Source organism: Electrophorus electricus, chromosome 18, assembly GCF_013358815.1.
Source record: "Electrophorus electricus isolate fEleEle1 chromosome 18, fEleEle1.pri, whole genome shotgun sequence".
NCBI lineage: Eukaryota > Metazoa > Chordata > Actinopteri > Gymnotiformes > Gymnotidae > Electrophorus > Electrophorus electricus.
The window spans coordinates 16992671-17014153 of NC_049552.1; the positions used below are offsets into that span (position 1 = coordinate 16992671).

The following is a 21483-nucleotide window of genomic DNA, read 5'->3' on the forward strand; positions in this document are numbered from 1 at the left end:
CCTTTATCTCTCTTTCTGCTCTTTTGTGTCTGCTCTGCTTTGATGTGTTCTCCATGTTGCCTCATATACACACAACATGGACCTACATCCCATGGTCCTGTACACCCACATCTGAAAACCTCCAACAAGAAAACCTACACCCACATCTGAAATCACTGAGATCAGTTCAGTTTGTGCTGACCAGAGAACGTTAGCTTATGCTTAGTCTCGTCGCTATATGCAGAAGCTGGCGGGTCTGCTGGAGCTATCTGGATGACACACGAAATGTCACGTTTCAGCGACTAAAAACTAAATCAATGGGACTTGGTGGATGAAGCGCAGACCCATCAAAGATGTGAGTTATAGATTTATCCATCTAGACACTGTGTGTATGTACCAGAACAGCTCAGAATCTGTACTGGGCCATGTTAAGTTTACACACTATGACATCTTCCAGACATGACAAGTCTGGTTTCAGCACAAAACACTATGGAATGAAAGCTACCAGTAAAATATTTGCTAAGAAGCAAACATACTTCTTTAAGTAAAAGAAAAAACAAGGAAACTCAGGCAACAACCATATACTCACGCAAGATGATCAATGCTTGAAGGGTTGTCTGTGTATCATGGGGCTGGTGGGCAGGACCGGAGGGCGGAGTTGAAGGGTGGGGCCAGAGAGTTAATTAGGCATGCTGGTTCACAGCTCCACAGCTTCACTAACCGGTCCCTGCTTCAGTCTGGGGCGATGCATAGGTCAGCCTGGAGGGGGTGCTGTGCCTGCTCTCCAGGCTCCCAGCACCTTTATTTCCGCAGGAGTGTCACCGGCTGGTGAGAGAACAGCTGGCTTGTCCTTACAGCTTCTACCTCATCACCAAGCGATGAGAGTACAACACAGCACAGCACAGAGTTTTTCCACGTCAAAACGTGAATGCATCGGACAGCACAGCCCAGAGGACTCAACAGGCCACAGCAAAGGAGCTGCCACACCCCTGAAGGCTGTCCCAGGTCTGAGGTGAGGAAGGGAGCTTTCCAATGTGGCATTCTCACTCCCAACTCCCACGATGACATGATCCCCTACGAGCTGTTTACACCACGGCCACAGGACTGAAGGAATCATCACCTAGCCCCAACCCCCCACATCAGCCCAGGATACATGGCCTCGCCTAAAATCACGGTGAGCATGGAACAGTGACGTGTTCCTAACTGTCATACAAGAGAGAGGAATTTGGTAGGGGGTAAGTGAAGGATAGAGAGCAGAAGAGAAAGAGAATGAGAGGCAGTGAAAGAGAGATAGAGAAAGAGAGAGAAAAGAAAGAAACAAGAAAGATATGAGATATTTTAATGTCAGGTGGTGAGGATGGCACCCTGATGCAAGCATCTTTTTGCACAAACACTTTCAGACTTATGTCTTTTGGCATCAACCAGACCTCATTGTTTTCAAACCATGCAGTCTTTAGAGCAGGAGACTCACTTGGATGTGATGTGAGCTAAATTGTCTAATGTTGTTTAAAGATCCGAGGGTTTCTCTGTAATACATGTGCACACACGCCCGTGAACACACGAAGGAGGATGAGAAGCAGGAGTCGGAGTTGAGCTGGTGCACGGATAAAGGATGTGGCAATAATGTCTGTGCCCGAGCTCCTGTCAGGTACCAGTTTGCCAACAAATCACGACCTGCTGGGCTACTGTTCCAGGGAAGGAGGTTCATCCACAGTGATGACTAATGCAGATATGACCAGCACACAGCCAGAGAGTTAAGACCCACAGCACAGGCAGTAGAGACTACAACTATGTTGAGAGAAACCTATAGAGCTTTAAATAATATCATTAAATAGGAGGTGCCAATTAACAGACACAATACGAGTACAACGACACAGAGAACACGAGCACAGAGACACAGAGGGAACATGAGCACAGAGACACAGAGGGAACACGAGCACAGAGACACAGAAGGAACACGAGCACAGAGACACAGAAGGAACACGAGCACAGAGGGAACACGAGCACAGAGACACAGAGGGAACATGAGCACAGAGACACAGAAGGAACACGAGCACAGAGGGAACACGAGCACAGAGACACAGAGGGAACACGAGCACAGAGACACAGAAGGAACACGAGCACAGAGGGAACATGAGCACAGAGACACAGAGGGGACACGAGCACAGAGACACAGAGGGAACACGAGCACAGAGACACAGAGGGAACACGAGCACAGAGACACAGAAGGAACACGAGCACAGAGGGAACACGAGCACAGAGACACAGGGAACACGAGCACAGAAGGAACATGAGCACAGAGACACAGAGGGAACACGAGCACAGAGACACAGAAGGAACACGAGCACAGAGGGAACACGAGCACAGAGACACAGAGGGAACACGAGCACAGAGGGAACACGAGCACAGAGACACAGAGGGAACATGAGCACAGAGACACAGAGGGAACACGAGCACAGAGGGAACACGAGCACAGAGACACAGAGGGAACAAGAGCACAGAGACACAGAGGGAACACGAGCACAGAGGGAACACGAGCACAGAGACACAGAGGGAACAAGAGCAGAGAGGGAACACGAGTACAGAGACACAGAGGGAACACGAGCACAGAGACACAGAGGTAACTCCCCCAATAACACAATTCTCCTGCTGCCTCAGTCTTGGTCCAACTGAGTAAAGCCACAGAATACCCATGTCAGTCCAAGACTGCTCTGATCAGACATGTGTGTGTGTGTGTGGTGTGTGTGTGTGTGTGTGTGTGTGTGTGTGTGTGTGTGTGTGTGTGTGTGTGTGTGCGTGTGTGTGTGAAGACAAAGTGAGCAGGTCTCCACAGGGTGAGTGATTACATTGAGACAAGGTACATACTGGTAGGATGGACACCACTAATCCCACAAGGGTAATCCAACCCTAGCTCATTAGCTACCAGGGACAAGATCAGTGATCAAGGAGATACTGCACGCAAATACACACACACACGCACACAGACGCTCAGACACACACACACAAATGCACGCGCGCACACATGCACACGCACACAGAAGCACAGACACACACGCACGCACACACACACACACACAAAAAGACCACAGGTATCCTCATGTGCTTCATGGCCAGCTACAAGATCACACACTGTGAAAGTTCAAATGCATATTTAAAACTTTCTTGATGAATCTGTTGCACAAGGCCCAATCTATATGTACATATCCCAATATAGCATTTATTGTGTCATCATATCAAATGCGACAGAATAGCAATTCTGACTCAGTGCCAGGACACCAGTGCCAGGCCACACCGGCCGAGGTTCTGATGGTGAGAGAGATCCAGTACCCAGCAGTCAACGCGTCACTCACCACACTACGGGCCTCACGGGACATGTTATCACTAACGTCAAGACCTACCCTGTAGCCTTGAGTCAGCGACCCTCCCGACAGCAAGGCTCCGAGGGGCACAAGAATGCTCTCAGCACACGCGCACAATGACACGTACCTGGTTGATGATGTAGACACCGTAGTCGATCTTCTGCCGGCGCAGGATCGGGTGGAGGTAGTGCAGCCAGAACTTCAGGTGGTGGTCTCGGTGCCTGAAGGGGATGATGATGGCCACCTTCTGCTTGGGCCTACAGTCAGGGGGCGTGTACCTGCCCCCGTCAGTCACGCTGGGGTTCTCCCTCTGCACCTTCTCCATGGTCATCTGGGAGCTGAATTCGATCAGGAGACGCCCCACTGCAGAGAGAGCGAACATCGTTTAGAAACATGCCCCACCTGAAGGGAACAGTACAAAACTGCAATTTGTTCATTAGCCATTACATAAAGGCCAATGGAGTAACAATAATCTCAATAATTTATAACAGTAAGTCTCAGTTTGTTTCTGTTTCAATATATTATCATGTATGTATCATTAATTTTGCTAAATTTAAGACACATCATCATCAACCCAGAAAATATAATGCGATATATGCAGGTAGCATAATTTTCACTTTAGCCATGTGACCAGTAGAGGGCAGTCTCCTCTCCTACCGCCAAGTCACTAGCTTAATGTTGATCCACAGATCTTAAGCAGAAATAACCAATTAATATAGCCTGAGCTTCCAATGTGATCAATTACAGACCTGAGTATATCTTCATATGTACACTCTACACAAGCTTTACAAACAGCACAGCTGGCAGTGTTTGTGGACCAGTCAGAGAACCTTCTGGAGACAGTGGTGCAACACAGCCCACACCACATGCAGCAACAGATGGGCACCGTGCCTGCCATGGTCATGGGTTATGCAGCTTTGCAAAAAAACAACAAAAATCCCTGTAAAATCTGCTCCTCATGTACCCTGTTTCTCACCATATGACACCCCACATCACACCATATGACACCCAACATCATACCATATATCACCCCATATGACACCCTACATCACACAGTATATCACCCGACATTACACCATATGACACCCCACATCACACCATATGACTCCCAACATCATACCATATATCACCCCATATGTCACCCTACATCACACCGTATATCATCCGACATCACACCATATGACACCCCACATCACACCATATGACACCCAACATCACACTGTATATCACCTGACATCACACCATACGATACCCCACATCACACCATACAACACCCCACATCACCCCATATGACACCCCATATCACTACATGACACTCCACATCACCCAGTATGACACCCCACATCACCCAGTATGACACTCCACATCACCCTGTACAACAATCCACATCACCCAGTATGACACCCCACATCACCCTGTACAACACCCCACGTCACCCAGTATGACACCCCACATCACCCTGTACAACACCCCACGTCACCCAGTATGACACCCCACATCACCCTGTACGACACCTCACATCACCCAGTATGACACCCCACATCACACTGTACAACACTCCACATCACCCAATATGACACCCCACATCACACTATACAACAACCCACATCACCCAGTATGACACCCCACATCACACCATACAACACCCAACATCACCCCACTTCACCCAGTATGACATCCCACATCAGCCAGTATGATACCGCGCCTCTGCCTTCCTCCTCAGTGGTGTCCACACCATTATGAATTCCTGCTCTCATGCTGTTCAATAAACATCATAAGAAAGGGAGTTACAGTTCGTGGAGCTTGTGAAACATCACTGTGCCGTCATTCTGCTGGGATGCTGGGAGGCGGAGTCAGAATAAGCCCCGCCCACCAAACCACGCTGTCAACACAGCACCTCTGACCCTAATTGCTTTATTGATATAAAGACAGGAGACTAACAGCGTCACCTTCTCTCTCTCTCTCACACTCACACACGCACACACACACACACACACACACACACACAAGGACATTCAGGTTTAGGACTATAAAATGGAGTTGCGCAGCATCATTGGGCATGTGTGCGTGCATTTCTGTTTGCTCCTCACACACTTCATAAACATAAGCACCAGTGGAGCAGGTCAGCGTGCAGCAGACGGATCGTGGATGTAATTGAGTTATTTAGTTTCATTTTTCCTTCTTGCTGTCTGGCCCTGAGATAAAGTGGCGCATGCGTCTACCGAGCACCCTCCACCTCCAACTATGGGCTGATCTTCATAATCACGTTTCCACTCTTTCTGTCCAGCCACTGACGGCTTCTGTCGAGTGTTTCCATAAATATGCTGTAATTGCTCCTTCCTTGCAGACACAGCAGGCCAGGGTGGGGGTGTGGGGAGCGATGGTACTATTGTGTCCACTTTTTATGAGATGCGCCAGACACCAGCATAATTACGACTCTCCGCTCTTCCTCTCAGAAAACTGGGCTCTGTCCTCTGACTTTCCAAAGATCCCTTTGAAGTGTTTTATCCACAAAGGCAGACTGGATCTGGGCGGTATTAATTAGAGGGGTAGGATTAAAAAAAAGTAAAATATCTTTTTTAAAAAGTCTCAGACTTAGGGGAGGTCAGGGTGAATGGATGAGTGAGGATATCCTAGATCACAAATTCTGTATCCTTGCAGCGGCACAAAGCAAGGGGTGCTGATCTGAGACCAGTTTAGCTTGCTTCAATGATTAACCCTGGATCGGCGGTTCTCCTGTGACAGGAAGCATGCACAGTTCAGATCCAGCCCACATGCTGTAGGGTCTGTGTTGTCCTAGACATTGTGTGCTCCCACACACACAGGCACACATACACACACACACACACACACACACACACACACACACACACACACACACACACACACACACACACACACACAAGCCATTGATGAAACAGGGGTAAAGAGACAAACAGCTGACCGTAATCATTCAACGTCCAGCACACAGTGCTGTAATTTATTAGCCACTGGGCTTAAATCCGTGGGGTGACGTGCCGGTGGACGTGTTGGGTGACTTGCTGGGTGACGTGCCGGGTGACAGAAGCAGTGTTTGCTATGAAAGACACCCGCACCTTATGACCGGCCAGCCCGTGAGATAGCAGGTTATACAAAGAGAGAGATAAAGGGAGGGAGAGAGAAAGAGTCTGCAAATGAGAGACTGAGAGAGCTGGAGGGAGGGAGAGGGAGAAAGAGAAGTAAAAGGAGGAAGAGGTAGTGGGAAAGGAGAAAGAGAGAGAGAAAGAAAGAGTGGGAGGGAGGGAGAGTTGGAGACAAAGAGAAGCATAGTGCAGAAGGAGTGTATCAAAACAGACAAATCCAAACTCTGTGCCAACTTCTCACTGCAGTAGGACCACTGGTCTGTGATTCCAGATGGAGATTAGTAGCATTTGAAAATCTTCTTAACTCAAAGCAGGAGAAAAGCCTAATCCAATCACTTCGCCCCGCATTAAGAGGCAGAGTGTGGTTGAGATTTAATCAGTTCTCTCACCTGTTCTCCCACTGGGGTTACGACCATCAGTTTGGCTCAGAGTAAAAAACTCTGAGGGCTTTACTGAAGAAACACTGGGGGTCCATTTCATTTTATTTTAAGTGTTTTTGTTTGGGTTTTTTCTTTTTGGTTAAAAGATGTCGACATATTATTCTACTCCTCTAGTGCTTCACATGGCAACTTCACACGGCAACTTTGTCAAGAATGTGTTTGGACAGCTTTTAAAGACAAGTCAACAGCCCCTCCTCTAATACACCACATAACATCACCTCTCTCCAGTCACAATGAGAGCGTTCCAGTGAGATAGGAACAAGCAGAACGATGGAGTTTGTCACAGTAGCTGCACGGATCAGACACTGCCCAAGACGTGCTGTGAAGGCCCAGTATGGTGAAGTTGCCTGGCTGGTACGCAGCATCCACTTGAAAAAATGGGCAATAATCACCAGGAAGAACCAGAGATGTTTCTCATAAAAACAACAGCCTTGTTTCACTCTTCACACCTGCCAAAACTATTAACCCATCACATTCTCTGGCTGGTGTTTGTGATGTGTAAGTCCACAGTGCTACAGTACAGTGTGCCAGGTTCAGAGCTCTCAGTCTAAGCAGAGGCATCTGTGACTGTGAGCATAACCAGTGAAGGACCAGCAAGAGGGAGCTGTAAAGAAATGGAGGATGAGACAGTGAACAGATGGAGAAGTGCTGGAACACAATACTGCTCGGGAGGAGGGGTTGTGGGAACGAGGGAGTGAGGGAGAGAAAGAGAGGGAGCAATGAACGAGTAGGACAAGACATGAGGAAGGGAAAACAAAAGAAGTGGTGAAGACCAAAGTGGAGAGAGGATAATTTAGCAAGAGGAAGAGAGAAAGATGGATTGTGTGGTGGAGAGAGCGAGAGAGCGAAAAAGAGAGCACGAATGAGAGAACGCAAGAGTATGAGCAAGAAAGAGGGTGAAAGTGAGACAGAGCAAAAGAGCGAGTGAAAGCGAGAGTGAGCAAAACAGCAAGTGAGAGAGAGAGAGAGAAGGGGGACGGACAAGCTGAGCTGTGACACATTTTTTCATTCCTCTGGGCCAATGGAGCCCTGGTTTGCAGCTTATTGCCTCTCAACCCTAACCTTTGACCCAGACAGAGGCCACGCTCACGAGCCAGAATCTGCTGGCAGAATGTGCTTCAGGCCAAGCAGGAGGCCAATCACAGCCTCTACACAGGCCCCGCCTCATGCAAGCCCCGCCTCACACACGAAGATCTGAGCACATAGCAGTCGCCCGGACTAATTTCTAAGTTTGGAAATCTGCAAAACGCTGAAAGGTTCTTTTCCATGCCCTGTCAAGTAGTGGGCAACGGAGGGAGCTGCCCCCCCTCCCCATGCCCTCAGTGTCCTGCTGTGCCCCGCCCCAATCCACAGTCTCCGCCCCATGTAATGCACATCTCACGCAGAGAGGGTGTTAGTTGTTCCCTTACCTGCATGGGGCGTTAGATGTTCTGAGCCCATGCATTTCGCAGCTGCGCTACCCTGCACTGGAGGCAGGCGGCATTACTGCAGCGCTTCAAAGGCAGGGCATGAGGCACAGGGATCAAGTTCTGGCCCCGGACCGCCTGGCCAGAGGAAGGATCGAAGGGCCGAGCGTATCGGGTTATTACCTACGCTCACTGAATAAAAAGTGACTAAGGCTGAATGCTGCGGTACATACAGGCGCTGAAGACAAAGACACTGAATTCTCCACTGACATGGAGAAGGTGGAGGATGATTACTCCAGTCAGTAGTCTACTAAAAGGTGATCTGGTGATATCAATGGTTGTTTCTCTCATCAAAAGCAAGACTCTCTCTCCACTCCCACCACAGCCTAAATCACAGCTACGTCCACCTATTCACAGGAACAGGCCTCATTCACACATTTAATTCTGGGTCATTATGAAATTCTCTTGACAGTCTTCTACATCCAGTGCTCTGACACGTGTTATTTTATGTTGTGAATATGAAAGTAAGCCTATCCATCTACTATAATTCCCTTCAATATAATTTGAAATCAATTTGAATTTTATTTGTATAACGCTGTCAACATCAGACTTTGTCTCAAATCAGATTTGCAGAAGCCACAGGTCCAGATCCCTAACGAGCAAGCCGAGGACAACAGGGGTAAAGGACACGAGGAAGAAACTATGACAGGATCGGACTCGGAAGAGAAACCCATCCTTCATAACAGTGTTCACACAAGTAACAGTAGTAATACATGGAAATAACTGAACTGGCACGCAGTGGAGTGCTGCTAGCTGCAAGTATAACTCTGAATGAGATCATTCAGAATGGAGTTAAAAGCGCAGGAGTGACCAGTCAGAGGCAGTACCCAGGCAACGTGAGAATGGAGAAGTAAACAAGCTTATAATCATCTCACTGTTCAATCACACAGCGACTCACTGCCATTTCCTGTTAGTCTGGCTGGTGCTCTATGGGACAGTGAGGACTGTATGTGAGAGTGTCATCAGGACAGAGAGTGACAGAGAGGAGTGAGAAAGCGCCGAGTCATGACATGACCCCCAATGCTATTATGTTTAGACCCTCCAGTCCCAGCTCGAACTGGGGGGGACCTGCGTCCTTAACTGTCCTGCTGACAGCCTGGTGGAGTCCATGACTTATAAGGGGTGCTGTAGAACACTGGGAATTTTGCACAGTGAGAGATTTCCAGCAGTGTGATGTGAGCTCATTAGCACACAGTACAGCTGTGCGGCTTCACTATCTTTTTGGCACGCAAGTATTTAAATTCCACTTGACCTTAAAACCTCGATTAGAAATTGCTGCAAATGCAAGCATTCAATCAATGCTAAAAGTTCCGACCCAGGAAGCAGAGCTATTTACCATCCTTTCAGGATGCAAAGCCTGAAAACAGGACGCTTGCTCCAGCCCTCAGTTTTATCAACTGCTGTCTGTGGCTTTAAACTGTTAAAAACGCGGACTCAGGTGATGTAAGCACCGGCACCTCAAAACAAGACAAAGCAATCTAATGTGGGCCATACCTCATGACCTAATCAAACATAATGAGGCAGAAACATCAGAAGACAAGCTTTTATAGCTGCAGACATCCCCCCAAACCACAGGCTAGCTTATGCCTGGCGAGATTGTCCGCCTGGCTATGGAGCAGCTGCTGTTCTGCCTGCAGGGATGTGAGGAAGGTTTGATCAGCCCTGGACAAAGGCTCAGAGCAGAGCCGTCCTTCAGGTGTGGAGGATTCTGGAAGCAGTGCTCCATTCAGCACCCCCACCCCGCCCCCGCCGAGCAGGGAGTTTTTGCATCGCTCCCTCTCTGAGCCAGATCCCATGTTCTCCGAAGCCCACACAACAGAACCGACTCCTGAGTAGGCCCCAAGCCCTGGCACACAAAAGGAACAGCTGACAGAGACTCAGAGTGGAGGCAGAAAGGGTCCTTTTGTTTGGGGGTCCGCCAGCTGCCATACCCCCCCCCCTCCCCCAATCAAACCCAGCCTTTCATGTGCAGCCATGGAAACACAGCCAAAAAAACGGGGGCGGGGGGACCTGCCCTCCTCCTCCTCCAATCACAGGGTTGCAAGCAGGAGCCGGAAGGGGCAGCCTGGAGCAGACTGAGGGTGCCCCAGCCAGGTGGCCTTTGCTGGGCCACTCCTCTCTGCAGGCTTCCATACAGCTCTGCTGGAAAAGCATACTTGAGTGTTACATGCTCACCAAACAACACACAGCACAGGTCTTGGTTTCAGCCATCTGATGGACAACATGTGTCCTGTGGCATTCGCTCCATGCCCACCAACACTCAGACAGGACCATGCAAGTGCTTTGATATCTAGACTTTCTGTGGTTGGGTAGTTTGAGGCTATTAAACAATCGAGCCAGACTGCAATTTCTTTCCACACTCTTTGGCACTGGCTGGGGGCAAAGCACTGTGAAATTGGGCAGTTTCCTCTGGCTGTTTCTGAATCCTCTGTCACCCCTGCACCAACCCTCCCATCACATGAAAACAACATAATGAAGGTCAGGGACAGGAGGCAGTCTGCAGAAAAACACAGCTGATGGCAGTGTGATGACAGCCCCTCTGAATTACACTCTACAGACACCTGAAAGCACACAGAAGAAACGAGGAAGCCAAGCCTTATCTGTTACAGAAAGTGGAGGAAAGCCACAGACTAGGTGTAGCTCAGTTACTGGCAATAAATTCCTTTTTGAACAATGAGATTTTAGTAATTTTGACAAATCACTAGCCCAGGAGGCATGGTCTAAAAACCGAGAGGTGGAGCACATTATCCCAGGAGGTGTGGTCTAAAGACTGAGAGGTGGAGACATTAGCCCAGGAGGCATAGTCTAAGGGCCGAGAGGGGGAGCATGTTAGCCCAGGAGACATGCACTTTTCTACATGATTTATTAACTTTATTCTTCGCAATGTTTTATTCCTATATTCTGATGCTGATACTAGCAGAAACTTATATTTGAAAAATTATTCTCAAGCACAATCGTCGTAAAGTAGTTTAGCACTGATTATCAGTACTGCTCATAGTCGTATTTAAAATCAAGCTTTATACTGACCGTATGATACCTGAGAAACTGTCAACTTTACATTAAGCTCTAAATCTTTCAGAAACACAGACTTCATTTAGCATTCTACTTCATAAACAATTTTAAAGTTCCAAAGATACCAAAAAATAAATAATTGATTACAACATTAAATGAAGCAGTGGGAAGAGGACCAGTTTCAAAGCCTCACGCAATAAAAAGCAACTAAGTATCTCTTCTGTTGGATTTCAGTGATGGCACACTTTGGAGACAAATGCCCCTGTGATCAAAGTTAAATTGGGTTGTTTTTAATTATCAACTGCACTAAAATGGTACAGGATATATATGCATTCTATCAGTGCTATTTCTGAGATTTGAAAGGCTACTTTCAGTCTCTAACAATCATTCTAAACAGACAAATTATGCCACCAAAAAAAACCCTTTTTTTTGTTGGTTTTTGCCTAGGAGACAGGTTGTTTGGACGTAGTGTGTGTATGACTCAGGAACATAGGTTCAAGGAAAGGTCAAGGTTCAAGCAAAGACAGGGGTCTTAGTTAGCTAGCTTATATTGTCGTGAGCATGTCAAAGTGAAGTCAGATAAATGAGCCACTTGTTTCACTAGAGTATTGGGAAAACCAAGAGTTCCAGAGGGTTATTTTATGTCCACAGCCCTTTACTAGAGACAGATGGTATGATACAGCAACTGTAACACTCTACAGTTTCACCTTTATAGCTGCTTTTTTGAAAAACAATTAGCACTTGCAAAACTGGAGGATTTCACTGCGTATCACATTTTTTCCTATTACCCAAAAATATGCCATGCCCCTGCACCAAATACTTAGAATAATTAACAATTCGTGAGTCTAGTTTTGGCAAAGAATCATGTAAAGCCATAATTTCCACTCCCAGTGGATACAATAATGGCTTCCTAGTAATCTGCCATTGTGCACATATTTTCCATGGACAACGGGTCTATGAATTCTCTCCAGCAACCCATGTTTGCTGTTTATGCTTGTAGTTCTCTTTAAGCAACTTACTTGGCATGCTGGGAAATCCACCAGCTCTGACAGCTCTGTCCCTCTGACAGAAAATCAAAATGAAGAAATGTAATGCACCATTAAAGCCTTGTTATGATTTCTGTCAAGACATTTCACTTAAAAGCCTGCCAGAAGTGCTGAGATCGCCTATTACAAGACTGTCAGTGTATTTTTTAACTTCGAACAAAAGTAGCCTTTTTACTGAAACCAGAAGCTAAAAAGTCCTTCTTCTGAGTTTGGTCCCCAGAGTTAGAAAAACAGCAGTGCAGCCCTGTCGTAGACAAAGACTGGAGTTCAGTCATTCCGGTGTGCTTGGCAGTAGAACCATGCGGTTGGAAGGCCTGTCTGCCTGCCTGTCTGCCTCTCTGTCTGTCTGTCTGCCTGCCTGCCTGTCTGTCTGCCTGTCTGGCGCGGCCCAGATCCTGTTATTTTCAGCTGCCCTGAAGCCTGGGGTTCACCTGAACCACATACATCACTCTCTCCTGCCAACTGGAGGGATACACGAGCAGAATCCCTGGACCAGCAGACAATTCTGATTCAAAGACCCAAACCAGGCTTTTGGTATGAAGCAAATGTTCTGATCTGGGTCCAAGGAGAGAAGATCTTACCAAGAGCTGAGTCAGCGGGGAGCGATTATTGAATGGGGGGGACAAGATTTTTATAACTGTCACATTTTCCCAACAGTAAAAATAATTAGATCTCAGAATATTGGCTTCATACAAACTTGAAGTGACCTTGAACAGCAATTGAAGGCAAACTGAGTAATTGTCTATGCAATTAGCAAATGTTCTGTCTACTGCTGAAGTGCACCATCACAGAGCCAGGCTGTACAGTTAATCTCCTAATAAAACAGAAGCAGTCTCCTCATCCCAGGACCCACACTTCTCCTAACCCTTCTCTAACCCTAACCCTAACCCTTCCCCATGGCCTTTTCAGGGCAAGCAATTGGAAGAAACTCAAACCAGTAAGGAGAAACCCAGCCTTCTCCATTTGAGAAAGCAAAGCCTTTGAACCAGGCCTCCAGAGGCTTTGGATATATGAGCAATACCGGCTGCTGCTGTTACTGCTGAAGACTGTCCTGCCAGCATCCAGATGGGGCGTGGCCTACTTCCTCCAGTCACAGCTGCTGTCTGTCATTCGCCGCCTGCTACCAGCCAGCACTGCTGTAATGAGGGCCACTCGGGACGTTCAGACTTCAGCTTCAAAGTCTTCGCTCTGTACACAAACTGCTCTCATGGCAGCATATTGGACACTATTGTGGTTTTAAATCCTGAATCAGAGATTTGAAAGACAAAGTGTCACTGAATGTTTCACTCTGGAGACAACAGGGACCTCCTACAGTGTCAAGGACAATCTTTAAATGCAAAAAACAAACAAATAAAAAATAAGCACATAGAGTTAAAAAAACAAAACAAAACACCTTGCCTCAGGAAGGGGAAGAACATGTAGTACAATTCTCTGAGGTGTTTGGTAATCCATGGTGTCTTCACTCATCAACCCTAAATCTAACCAACCCTAACCATCATCATCTCTAACCCTAACCAACCTTAACCCGAACCCTAACCATCATCAACCCTAACCATCATCAACCCTAACCATCATCAACTCTAACCATCATCAACCCTAACCCTAATCATCATCAACCCTAACCATCATCATTCTTAACCATCATCAACCCTAACCTAACAATTATCAACCTGAACCTTCTGTTCAGGACATTTCTGCTAATAATTGGAAAAAACAATTCATTTGTTAACAGAATTAAACCAAGTTTGCACCACTGTTCTGCTCTAGATCTCTTGCAATTCTGACTGTGTGTAACCTATATGACAGCAATTATGCAGTGTGGAGGCTTGCGCATACAAGGCCAATTATTTCAGCATCAGTGCAATATAACCACCATCCAGTGCATGCTCTAACTGTGCACTGCCCACCTCTGACCATTCTATGCCCAGTTCTAAGTGTCCTCTATCCATGTTCTAACCATATTCTGGTTAGCATGCAACTTCCAGAGCTCAGACTTCACTGGCATCATTTCTCCACACCTGAGGTTCCCGTGATTTATGAGCAGCTTGACAACTTGTGCATGCATCACTGTTCTGCCTGAATCAAATTACCTAGCAGTGCTCATCTATAGCTGGAAATAACTAGCTCCAGCAATTTCACAGCACAACCAGCACTTAAAATATCTCGCCGTGCTGCCGAGGTATGATCAGAGGTTAGGAAAGAAATGAGAAGCCATCGCTGACCAAATACTTTCTTCTGTGAATAAACACAGAGGATATACAAGGACAAATGCCTTCCTGTTATGTTCGCAAGTTGGAAGCTAACGATCTGACTTCAAAACACTGTCTTTTGCCTCAGACTTTGTGAATCATGATCTTCCAAAGTCAAATCCTCAAATGTGTGTGCTGTGGGAAACGATTAAGTTAAAAAGGCTTTATGTTCAAAGTTTGTAGCTCTTCTCAGTGCAACAAGAAGTTTCCGAAGCTGGCAATCTGCCAAAAATAATATTCACTAATTTCAAAGAAGACAATATTCAAAGCATCAAAATGAACTGTCAGCAATTTTGTGTTCTGGGGAATCATCATACAGTAAATTCATCAGAACATGACAACAAACAGAGAAAGATATGGAGATGCAGAACCTCAATCTGACAAACAACAGAACAAAATGTCTTTATAGGGAAAGCCAGGCTTTGCTGACATTTCAGAATTTAGTCAGATTAAGGGCTGGGTTCAAGACCTGGGTATGGTTGATGTCTTTGTCACAACTGTTTTTAGATGGCAGAGAAATTATTACATGTCACACAGACTACACCCCCTTGCCTTTTTAAAAAACAGGGGCATGGATTCAGAGGCCATCTAAAAACAAAGTAGAACATAACAGCCTTGACAAATAACTTATTTGTACACATCGCTCCAAGGGGAGCTCCAATACCTGAGTGCAGGAACCTTCACCACCAAGCAGCAGGAGGTTAGCGGACTTGCTCGAGAATAGCAGGAAACAGCTGGGATCTAATCCATACCCTCTCAGGGCTGGAATCAAATCCATACCCTTTCAGGGCTGGGATCGAATCCATACCCTCTCAGAGTTGGGAATGAATCCATATTTTCTCAGAGCTGGGATAAAATCCATATTTTCTCAGAGCTGGGACTGAATCCATACCCTCTCAGAGCCAAAAATTGATGTGGCCTTAAATGACCTGTGTTGGGCTTTCCCCCATTTAATTACCATCTCCAACACACATTAGACTTAAAAATAAATCATATGAATACAAGTTTACTTTATACAGATCCAAGTCAACTGTTGAGGGCTAGCTTTGGGGGGCTTGATGGAATCTTATTTAAAGGCAGTAAAAGCTTTTCAAATGAGAGCTATTTTGGCACTTAAGCAATGTAACTATCATCTGTGGTGCTTCAAGAATAATCAAATCTACTCCCTGTGATGTTTCTCTCCAAGACCTCTATACTGAATAGCATTGAAAGTCACTTACTATATGTCGGTTCACTAAATAAATGTCTACTCCTAAGAAGCAACATAACACCTATCAAGGTTTTTCACAACATGTAACCTATTGACTGGCAGGAAAATTCATATATGGTCATCCTTGACACATATGGTCTCTCCGTCGCAACAGTCACTTACCAAACAATTTCATCTACTAGACAACCTCATGGAAGTCTGCTGAACTAAATCCATAAATCAATATGGAGGTGTTTTTTCTTCCACCCCAAAAATAGTCCAAGTTAATACCATTACTCCTGAAAGCTTGAAAAAAGAAAAACCTCCATAAATCAAGTGTGGCATTTATTTTCTTTCCAGAAAGAGAGCAGTTGTTTCCATCTGCAGCAGAGGTGGGAGGCAGTGGCCGGGAGCGTGGAGTCTGCTGTCCCCTACCCCATCGCACCCCTCGTCCCTCTGCTTTTCACCTGATATGAATCAACACATGAGAAAAATGAGAAAATGAGCTCGGCGTGCCTTTGGCGACCTGATGTGTCCTCTCACCTCACCTCCCCACTATTCCCTAATAAAGAGTGCAAGAGTTCTCAGCTAAATAAATGCCAGTCCAGCATTAGGGATTTTGGTTCTGCTTGCTGCCTTCCGATGGCCCATGATAGCCTCCCTCCACTGTGTTTGTGTGCAGTGATTCACACTTACACATGATCCGCACTTTCTGATATGACTTTGGTTTCTTTTTTGTTGTAAGTAAGGAGAAGGTACATTATAGAACACCAAAAAAAGAAATCAGTAAAAAATGCCTCAGCAGAAAATGTTTTAAGGGACAAAGACTCTAATGTTGCCTATTCCTAACAGAAGTCACTTGTCTGACCACACCTCCAGGGTTAGCATATTCCATGCATAGCATATTCCATCCATATTCTTTAGACCATGCGTTCTGGGCTAGTGTGCTCCACCTCGCTGCACATTAGACCACGCCTCCTGGGCTGCTGTGCTCCACTTCTCTGACATTAGACCACGCCTCCTGGGCTGCTGTGCTCCACTTCTCTGACATTAGACCACGCCTCCTGGGCTGCTGTGCTCCACTTCTCTGACATTAGACCACGCCTCCTGGGCTAGGGTACTCCACCTCTCAGACCTTAGCCTACCCTGCACATGTTCTTCAGGGGAAAGGAACTCTCCAAGACAGGGCTATCTGATTTTCTCACGTTCTCACAGTCTTTATTTTTCTGTAGGTCACAGGAAACAAGGTTCTCGCTGAGAGAGACATCATTGATGTGGCATGATGAGGAGAAAACGTGGCACAATGCATGGGGATGTGAAACAGTCTTTTTTTATTTGCCAGTCCACATTGCAGTTGGGCGTTTTAATTGCCATCACGCTATGGCTGTTCAGGCTTGGAGACGTTTCTTTGAGGCTTTCAGAGGTAGACTTCACCTAATTGCAATACCACTGATGTGCATATTGAGCTGTAAGAGAAATATGAATTATTAAGACATATAGCTACATTACCTTCATGAAAAAGTTACAAGTCAATGGCAACCAGAAATATCCCATTACTCCAGACTGGGTGACCATACCTCTCACATGCTATATGACAGACAATTTCTGACTACATGCTCTTTTATTCCACATTGGAAATATCCCAAATGTAACCTATTAGTGGTTTAGCAGTTGTAAGATCTTTTATTGATCTTAAGGCTCTGTACTTGTGGCTCTGTACTTGTGGCTGCCAGACAGAAGGTCACTTATCGTATTAATTAACAAATGACCATCAAGCTAAGCTTACTGTATTAAAAGGGCCATACACACACACACACACACACACACACACACACACACACAAACACACACACAAACACACACACACACACACACACACACACACACACACACACATATATACATACACATATACAAATACATATGCAAATACACATACATATACCCCCAGATACTTTCATCTTTTTAGGCCCCACGGGGTGCTTCCTGACTTCTTTTCCATAATCAAGTTGTCTGATGAAAGTTAAACACATTGCATGCTGTTAATAAATAATCAAACTATCTCTGAATAAATGAACAAAGCCATGTCTGGGAAAATAGAAACATCAGTCTGGTCTGACCTGATTAAAAAACTCTAAAGAGAGTCTGAAAACCAGAGCTGAAATGCTTTGCGATCTAGTTAAATATTTACAATTAAGGTCAAGTAGATGATTTGACAGCTCCAACTGCAGCAGCTGTGTACATCTGTTTGTCCACACACGCACCTTCCAGAGTTCCATGGAGGGGAATTCGGCATTTCTCCAATTCTCTTCCCAGATATCAGGCCTCTGTTTTGTCATTTATCATTTTGAGGAGTCTGCTGTTCAGTCTAGTTACAGCACCGTCTTAATAGCCACCTGTGCAAACGCGGGAATTGAAGCAATTCTCTGTTCTTGCCCTGACCCCACCCCTTTAGCCAGGAGCAACCCATGTTTGGCATGCATCGATCCCGTGTCCACTATCTTCTCTAAGACGCTGACCCGATGTGACAGTCTTAATACCACCAACCCATTAAGTGTGGGGTGGGGCTGAGAGAATGTGTTTAGCTCGCCACGCATCCAGGCAGGCCAGCAGTTCATCAAAACAGGACAGCCTTGTGGAAGCGTGCAGTGCTGCAGAGAGCAGACTCATTTAGCAGCTCTGGGCACGTCCAGACCACTCTGCTGTAATCGTTAGGATTGCTCTGCACGTCTCGGCAGGTAATCGCAGCCACCGAGCGGCTGGATCCGGAAGGCTGGCTGTGTTTAGCAGGCCCGCTCCACTGCACAGGGGGTTTGAGGGGCAGCACCTGGCTAAGTCTCAGCACAGGTACTACATGGGCGGTGTGTGTCACCACGTCTGCAGGGGCTTCACTTCACTGACTTCCCAAAGCTCTTCAGTCCACCCACTCAAGAGAATGAGAGGGTAACGCCACAGGACGGCCAGTCAAGGAGCCAAGCAGGTTTTACTGTTACTGTTGTTGTTGATGGTGAGTAAAACCTCTGGGTATCACTACACCAACAGCTAACGGACAAAATTGTCACAAAACACAACAGGCAAGGCTTTCTGGCTCCGCAACGTGGTTTTAAAAATTGTAGACCTCATGTTGAATTTACAACACACGCTGCAGTTTCTGGATTTACAATGTGTACCCCAAAGAAAAGGCAAAAAGGTACTAACCTCACACCCATTTTGTGACTAAGCATCTCTTCATGGCCTGGAAAACACAACCGAGCAGAGGGAAAAAAGACAAGTATTGCACAATGAGACTAGGCGCATGAAGCCCATATCCTCTAGAACTACATATCTATTGAGGAAGGTGATGAAGAACATGGGATCACTGGGGGGTGAAAGATGGTGAAGGACTATTTATGGGCTATGCTCTTTCTCTTAGAAGTATACAGCACAGCCTGGGGAAGCCAACAAGAGACACGGGGCCACAAGGACAAACAGAGGGATGCCCTTCTGTTGTTAGTCAGCCCTAGGGTAGAAAGTCACGAACCAAGTGAAGAAGAAGATGGTGCGGGGGGACATCTGAATAATTAAGGATGGATACTAGCTAGAAGTTCCCCTGTATTAATTAAATGGATGCTGACATAAATGCTAATAATATCATGCTAATTTATCTGTACTTATTCACTAACCATGCCAAGATTGGCTCTTCAGTTCCCTTTAAAAAAGGCAAAAGATTTGTAACCTTCAAGAGATAGTATCACCTCTTTCTGCCTTATCTGTTGTGGTTATACATACACTGGCTGCAGTCTTAAACATGGGGTCTGAATTGAGCCCCTTCCATACAAATCTCCTCTCAAAAGGGGCTCAATAATACTGATGACCTTCAAGAAAATAACCGGGAACCAGGGTCCTCCTGACCACAGCACTGGACGGGCTTGTGGCCCACTGGATGCAATGCAGCTGTTCATCTGCTGCACTGCAGAGGGCAGGGCTGCACAGTGTGTTCCTCTGGAACCTGGTGTGGGACGTACATGAGGTTCTTCTAGAGCCTGGTGTAGAATGCACACAGAGTGTTCCTCTAGATCCTGGTGTAGATCGCACACAGAGAATTCCTATAGGGCCTGGTGTAGAATGCACACAGAGCGTTCCTCTAGAGCCTGGTGTAGAACGCACACACAGTGTTCCTCTAGAGCCTGGCGTCAGACATACACAGAGCGTTTCTCTAGAGCCTGGTGCCAGACATACACAGAGCGTTTCTCTAGAGCCTGGTGTAGAATGCACACAGAGAGTTCCTCTAGAGCCTGGTGAAGATCGCACACAAAGCGTTCCTCTAGAGCCTGGTGTAGAACGCTCCTACAGTGTTCCTCTAGAACCTGGTGTAGAACGCTCACAGAACATTCCTCTAGAGCCTGGTGTCAGACCTACACAGAGCGTTCCTGTAGAGCCTGGTGTAGAACGCATACAGAAGGTTCCTTTATCCTTTGCCACAAGCTTTCGCCTCATTTACTGACCTTTTTTGTTTTAACTGGGAAGAGAACCAAATACAACACCTGTTATTCTGAGCGACTGGTCCGAAAACCCTTCAGATAAAGCTCTCATAGAGGCGATGTCAGACAGAGAGAGGCTCCGCTGGGCATGGCTGCCGTCACATGACTGTGGGCAGATTTTACAGAAGCACTTCAGGGACTATGATGGGGAGGATGATGAGCCCCCTGCCTTTTTTGTAGTGGCTCACAAGCTGTTGGTCATTAACCTCCATCCAAGAATGCAAAGAATGGGAAGCACCAGGGAGCCTCCACCCACACATCCCACCTGCCAGGCTGGGCCATGAGCAAGGACAGACCCTGGCTTCTCCCTCAGCCCTGTCCCCAACCCTAGAAGATGTACGACAAAAAGATGTACCTGGGACAAAAACCTTAAGCAATGCCTCTTGTCGAAGGACTTGAATAAGCCCCTCAAAGCTCCAGGTAATATACATCCAACTTAGCCCAATAAGACGTGTGAGAGATCACTGAGATTGATAAATAATCAGAGAGCTGATCCAGGATCAGGAGTCTTACCCCGATAAGCACACAACCATAGACTTGCTGTGGGAAGATGACAACCTGCTTAATGTGATAATAGGCTGTTTGCACAGCTATCAAATTTGGACCAGTTTTTCAGTGTAACTTTACTTTATGTGTTTATTTATGTCTCGGTCAATATTATTTTCCAAAATGTTTGGCAGTTTTCTAATATGCACCATCTGCCGTTCCCCAGAGCATTCGCCCGCAGACTCGCTCATCCTGTCTCAGCAGCCAAAATCTAAAACTCTGCACAGTCACGACATGCTGTATGTCTGGCAGCACTGGTGCACATCGCCATCAGGGGACTGAGTCATGGGGAAGGCCCTGCCACCCTCCTCGTCCGGCCCTTTCATCACACAAGGCTAAGGTACTTCAACCTCTTTGAAGTGGTTCTGGCTGTGGAAGGAGAAAAGAGGATGACCCTCCCTCCCTCACGGTAACTACGGCTCCATGTCCAGCGCAGCAGGAGAGACAAAGCTACTGGCTTAACGAGGGTCTTGTAGTTCCACACTAGAGCTAAGACAAAACATGCTGAGCTAGCATCTTAGTAGCAGTCAGCAATATAAAGGCAAAGAGACAGAG

The 21483-nt window shown here is 46.5% G+C and overlaps 1 protein-coding gene across 1 annotated transcript in view; it reads right to left on the minus strand.

The window, feature by feature from the left end:
• Window positions 1-21483, minus strand: part of b4galt2 (UDP-Gal:betaGlcNAc beta 1,4- galactosyltransferase, polypeptide 2) — an 84716-nt gene that overhangs the window by 46436 nt on the left and 16797 nt on the right. The window contains exon 3 of the mRNA XM_027021732.2: window positions 3466-3701. Coding sequence (XP_026877533.1) covers window positions 3466-3701 — 236 coding nt within the window. The remainder of the gene's footprint in view (window positions 1-3465; window positions 3702-21483) is intronic.